This window comes from Crocodylus porosus, unplaced genomic scaffold, assembly GCF_001723895.1.
Source record: "Crocodylus porosus isolate Cpor-Errol unplaced genomic scaffold, CroPor_comp1, whole genome shotgun sequence".
Lineage (NCBI taxonomy): Eukaryota > Metazoa > Chordata > Crocodylia > Crocodylidae > Crocodylus > Crocodylus porosus.
This window is the reverse complement of record NW_017728932.1, coordinates 1,375,357-1,381,666: the sequence shown is the minus strand read 5'-3', so window position 1 is coordinate 1,381,666 and position 6,310 is coordinate 1,375,357. Positions and strand designations below refer to the sequence as shown.

At 57.7% G+C, this 6,310-nt stretch overlaps 1 protein-coding gene across 1 annotated transcript in view; it reads right to left on the bottom strand.

The window, feature by feature from the left end:
* Nucleotides 1-232: 232 nt before the first annotated feature.
* HSPB1 (heat shock protein family B (small) member 1) overlaps nt 233-6,310 on the bottom strand; it is a 9,496-nt gene continuing 3,418 nt past the window's right edge. Inside the window, exons 2-3 of the mRNA XM_019545392.1 lie at nt 1,230-1,293; nt 233-440 (exon numbers count right to left, since the gene is read on the bottom strand). Coding sequence (XP_019400937.1) covers nt 251-440; nt 1,230-1,293 — 254 coding nt within the window. The 3' untranslated portion in view covers nt 233-250. The remainder of the gene's footprint in view (nt 441-1,229; nt 1,294-6,310) is intronic.

Sequence of the window (6,310 nt, the reverse complement as noted above, 5' to 3'; positions counted from 1 at the left end):
TGTGCCATCAAGTCTAGTCCCAATGTGGAATGGAATAATGTTATACCCTAGCCTGCCCAGCCAGCTCCTCCTCTTGCAATGTAGAGCACAGGGCAGAGTCAGTTTGGTGCTTGGCTTATTTTATTTTTTTCAATTTATTTGAGAAACTCAGTGCACATGCTGGTATAAAATAAAAAAGGAAAGAAAAGAAGTTGTTTTGCAGCGTGTTGTAACAGCTGGGCAGTAGTTTTACTTCAGGCCAAGATGCTGCTTATTTCTTGGCTGCCTCCTCTGACTTCTTGGCCTCAGATGGAGCTATCTGGGCATGGCTTTCAAAGGTGACTGGAATTGTGATTTCAGCAGACTGGATGGCTGGCTTGGGCAGGGGAGCTTCCACCGTCAGCATGCCATCTGGGGACAGTGAGGAGCGGACTGATGTGGCATCAACGCCAGGGGGCAAGCTGCAGGAGGGAGAGGAGAGTGAGCAGGGGATGTAAGACCCTCATCCATCTTGCTCACATATTTGTAGAGCTTGTTGATTATCCTGCTTTGGAGCTCCCTAGAACCATGTACAGACCAGCAGCAAAGGTCCAGTTGAGCCTCCTCATCCTCCAGTGGCACCTACTGACTGCAGGAGAGGGTGGGCACTGGGCCAGAGAGGCTTAGATATAGGTCCTTTGTGGACTGCTGTAGGTCAAGCAGAAAGGGGCACCCCTTGGGGCACAGTAAGATCCCCCTGCTAGGTGAGGCAGGAAAGGGATGATGAGCCCAGTGCTGAGCCTTCTCTTCCGGTGGCCCCACACGTGTATGTCCTGTGTGTGAACTGTGAGCTTGCCATGGCAGCTCAAGGGAGTGTCCACCAGGCTTCTTCTTCTCAAGAGGGTGACATGGAGCTCAGTGTCACAGAACCTTTCTATCCAGGGCATCTGTATAATGCTGGAGCCTTGGGAAGCAAATTTCCACAGTGATCGTGTTCAGGACAGTCCCTCCCCAAACCAGAGATTAGTGCTTGGCACTATCTCATGTGGCCCTAGTTCCCTGAAATCCCTCATGAGGCAGGTGCTGTGGATGTGTCAGGAGTTCTAGGTTCACATCCTCCCCAAAGGATTGACTTACAAACCACTATGCCCTGCAGGCTGCTTGGCACGACACATATGTGGGTCTCCCAGCCCACCCTGATTCTCCCAGGCTGGCAGATGGTGATGGTCAGCTGTCTCCCAAGAAAGTCCTCCTGCCAGCCAGGTACTTACGTGTATTTCCTGGTGAAGCACCTGGAGATGAACCCATGCTCATCCTGCTTCTCTTCATGCTTGCCTGGAAGAGGAGGAGACAGCAACTGTTTCAGTGGGGTGATCTATGCATGTGCTGAGTGCCCTGGGGCTGTGTGCCATGCCATGCCCCTGGCCAGGGTCACTCACCAAGGCTCCCTGGGTTTTCAAGACATACAGTTATACAAGAGAAGGAATGAATCCACCCAGTCTCCTGGGATTTTGGCTTTCCCGGTTGCTCTCAAGTCTGTTCTTTGATGCTGGTTCTGCTGTACCTGGTCTTGTGAGAGCAGCTACTCTCATGAGATTTCTACCACAGAGCCAGGGAACCATTTCCAGGTGAGCGTGTGGCAGAGAATCCCTATGCTCTTCTCTGTCTCCTGAGTCCCCTGGCCTGCCCTCTAGTCTTGAAGCTCCTCCGGGCTACAGATGCCACTGTGTTAGGACAAATGGGGCAGAACAAATGATCCATTGCAACAGCCAGGAGCTGAACCTTGCTCTGCAGAGGTGAAAGCATCCCCATCTCCTACTGCAGGAAGGGAGGAGCCACTTCCACTGATGATGGTGGGATCTCTCTTATAATGAGTAGGTTGGGAACTGGGCCCCAGTGCTGAGTCATAAGAAATGTCAGATGGCCCCGAAGCCCCCGCTCACTGCACAACCTCCCCTTGCTTTAGACCTCTCTGATGCTCTGCTTCACAGTTACCGTGGTTACCTTGCACACGTGTGTGGGGGGGACGTCTCTTACAATCATTAGGATTTCACATGGAAGCAGAATGCTGTACAACTTGTGAAGGCACCTTTGTTAAAAATAGGGAGGTGCCAAAGAGGGAGTCAGTGATAGCCTTACTCTCCCCAGGACAAGGGAGGAAGCGGGATCTGATTTTAAAGTCATGAGCCAAGCAGGGCTGAGCAGATGGGGAAGGGCAAGGAGACACTGCAGGTCTTAAGGAGGAGGATTGAACTCTGCTCAGAGCCTAGCTGGGGGCAGGGCTGATGCTCAGAGTGATGCTGTTATCCCACAATGATACCCTGGTTGGGTGCCAGGCAATGGGAAGCTGGAGAAGACCTTCCCCTCCTGTCTAGCCCCAAAGCCAGGCTCCCCCTGGCACTTGCAAAGCCGGAACAAATAGATCTCCCTGGCTGGAATTAGCAGAGTCGTGGTAACTGCTTACTGCTTTTGAAGGCAGTCTCACCAGCTCCCTCAGAGATCTAGGGATCAGGCCAGCTGCCAGGGATGTTTGCTTTGTTATTGCTGACGTACACATTGGTGCCGGGGCCCTGACACCACTCCATTCTCTTTCTAAGGTCTTGACCTGGCCTCTATCAACACAGCACCTGAGCACCCCATTTCAACATCTTACTCTACCCTCACAGCCACCCTGCACATTAGTCCTGTGTGAAGTGGCAAGCATTTTGTCTGATTCAGAGGACAGTGATTCGATTCGGAGATTCAAAGCACTGTCCCGATTTGATTTGGCTGAATCAGATCCAAAAGATTCAGCGCCGCTTCGGAGATGTGGCCATAGACCAGACAGCCGCTTCCAGCTGGTAAGTCTGTTGGGGCTGGAGGATGGGGGAGGGAAAGGGCATGGGGGAGGGAGGGATTGGGGCTGGGACTGGGGCTGGGACAAGCTGCCCAGGCGGGAGGGTGCGGGATGCGGGTACGGTGCACTCGGCACAGGAGCTCTGCTCTGCTACTGGTTGCCCAGACGGGGTGGGGCAGGGGTGGGATGCAGGCATGGCTCGGTCCGGGTGGAAGAGGCAGGCGGCAGCAGGGCATAGTCCCGGCTCCCAGTGCTGCCACGCCCACATCCCATGCCCTCCCCTTGCATCCCATGCCAGCTGGCAAGCAGCAGCAGCGCCTGCCCCCTTCCATGCCAGCTGGCAAGCGGCAACAGGGAAGAGCCCCCGCTTCCAGCCCCGATGCAGGCATAGCAGCACTGGGAGTGGGGACTATGCCCCGCTGCCATTTGCCCCTTTCTGTCTGGAGCAAGTCGTGCCTGCATTACCCCTCCTGCCCTGGCTTGGCAAGTGGCAGCAGGGCATAGCACCCACTCCGAGCACTTCTGTGCCTGGCAAGGGCAGGTTGTCTCTGTGCCCTCCAGGGGGCTGCAGCTGAGCCCGCCCAGCCTCCTTGGCATGTTCAAGGTGAGCCAGGGGGCAAGTGTCTCTGTGGTGAAGGCGGCCCCAGTCCTGACCCGGGCCGGCCCCTCAACCTGGCGGTTGTTACATTGCCGGGGCTGTGGTCCTCCAGCGTTGTGGGACAGGCCTGGGCTGAGGCTGGCTTGGCAAGAGCAGAGGCATGGGCTCCATGCTGCCCTTGGCTAACCACCCACATCTCTGCCAGCCCCAGTGTCCCATTCCATCCTGTTTCAGCAGTACAGGTGCTGGTGGCTGTCTGCAGACGGCAGTGAGCAGGAATGGGAGTGGGGCTGCCCATGGGGCCTCCTGGCAACAGACAGCCCTGGGAAGCTGCCACCACCTGTGCCTGCATGACCTGGCTGAGGGGAGGAGCACCATGCTGCCTGCCCCAGATGCCTGCTGCCAGGATGCCTGCCTGGGCTGTGCTGCCCCTGGTGCCTCAAGGGGCCCCTGATTGTCAGGGGCCCCTGGGCCCAGGCTCCATGGGCTCTTGTGTTAATTTTCCCCTGTGTGTGGCACCTGGTTTGACTTGACTCGGAGCCATTCTTTTCAGTCATCCATTATCTATCACCTTCCAGCAACCTGCTACCAACCATTTACTGGTTTCATCACAAAGGAGCCCACTGCAGTGTTTGCCAGTGGCTGCCTAGGTCTGGCATATTGTGGGATGGAGTCTAGAAGGACCCAGATTGTGTTAATTCAGGGGCTTAAAAATCATAGTGGTCACTCTTCTGAATCAGGAATTCAAAGTTGTCACTCCTGGCTGTCACGTTTGATGATCCTCTGTCTAATCAGAGCTCCTGATGGCTGCAGCTCAGGTATAGCATGCCGGGATCCCTGGGTGCGGAGACCTCCGCACAGCAGAGGATGCCCACCCCATGGCAAACCCTCTGGCTGGAGAAGCTCTCCTGGACCACCACCTTCAAGGCCTCAGTGGTCTGGTTCACAGAGGAGCTCTTGGCGGCCGCCCGGCCTGGCCAACCCCGAAGGAACACCAACAGCGGACCGACGACACGGCAAGACCACAGACCGTAGCCACAGAGGCGACCCAGGCGCCAGTGCTACGACCCAGCGGTAGCCTCCCAGATCCAGAAGCTGTATCAGGCCACCCTCCCAAGGCGGTGAGAGAGATCCTGGAGGGACCCTCAGCTTTCTGCCAGGTCCCCCGGGAGACTCTACTTAATGATTTCAGCAGGGTCTTCAACCCCCCAGCAGAAGCCGCCACCCCACGCCCTGCGACCATCAAAGCGCTGACCCCCATCCCCCCAGCAGAGGGGTTTGAGGAGGCCTTCATGCCACAGGAAGTGGAAGCCTGCCTGAAGAGGACCAGGGACACTGCCCCGGCAGGGACAGTATCAGGTATGGTCTCTTCAAAAAACATGACCCAGGCTGCCTTGTTCTTTCTGTTCTCTTCAGCAGGTGCAGAGAGTTCTGGTGCACGCCCGCCGCCTGGAAGAGGGCCATGACGGTTCTCATCCATAAGAAGAGACCCGACCGACCTGGGCAACTGGAGACCTATCACCCTGTGCTCCCCGGTGGCCAAGCTGTTTGCCAGCTGCCTGGTGGCCCACATCAGTGACTGGGTGGGTGACCGGTGGGACCGTCACCTGGAGCCAGAAGGGCTTCATGTCGATGGAGGGCTGCTACAAATACAACTTCACCCTCCAGATGGCCCTGGACAATGCCAGAGGACAAGGAAGCAGTGCGCAGTGGCGTGGCTGGACATCTCCAACACCTTCAGCTCTGTACCCCACCGCCACATCTTCAGCACCCTCTGCAAGTTGGGCTTACCAGATGGTGCCATCAACGTGGTGTGAGAGCTCTACCATGGATGCACCATGACCATCCGTGCCACCAGCAGAGAGACCGTGGAGATCCCCAGCTGGTCGGGGGTGAGGCAGGGCTGCCCCCTCAGCCCCATCATCTTCAACCTGGCCGTGGAACCGCTCCTTTGAGCCGTGGCGGGCGGCCCCGGCGGGCTCAACCTGTACAGCTAGAAGTTGAGAGTCCTGGCCTATGCCGATGACCTTGTCCTCCTCGCCCCCGATGCCACCCAGCTGCAGCAGATGTTGGACATGACTTCCAAGGCAGCCAGGTGGATGGGCCTGCGCTTCAACGTCACCAAGTGCGCCTCCCTGCACATCAACAGCAGGCAGAATAGCCGTGTCCTGGATTCCACCCTCACGATCCAGGGCCAGGCGATGAGGTACCGGCGTGACAGCGAGGCCTACTGCCACCTGGGGATGCCCACCGGCCACCAGGCCAAGCAGATGCTGGAGGAGACCATCAACAGGATCGTGGAGGACGCCCACAAGCTGGACTTGTCCCTGCTGGCCCCCTGGCAGAAGATAGACGCGGTGAACACCTTCCTCATCCCCCGTGTCACGTTCGTTCTGAGAGGCTCGGTGATACCCAAGACCCCCCTGAAGCAGGCAGACCCCGAGATCCGGCGGCTGCTCAAGAAATGGCTGCACCTGCCGCTAAGGGCCAGCAATGAGGTCCTCCCCTACCGGCAGGGAGGCACCAGCGTCCCCCGCATGGGAGACCTCTGCAACATCGCGGTGGTCACCCACGCCTTCCACCTTCTGACCTGCCCAGATGCAACAGTAAGTATCATCACCGCCAGCGCCCTCGAGGAGACAGCCCACAAGAGGATCGCGAGGCAGCCGACCGGACAAGACTTGGCCATCTTCCTCAGTGGCTCACTGGAGGGCGAGTTTAGGCGAGACAGTGGGGACTTTGCCTCGCTGTGGAGCCGAGCCTGCAACGCCATGCGCCACCTCGGGAAATGCATCGGCTGTGCCTGGACCTTGACGGAGGAGTGCTGGGAGCTGGGAGGCTCCCTGCAACCAGCCCCGCACGCTGACCGCATCACCGTGACACCCCGCACAAGGACCTTCCTGGAGAGGTTCCTGAAG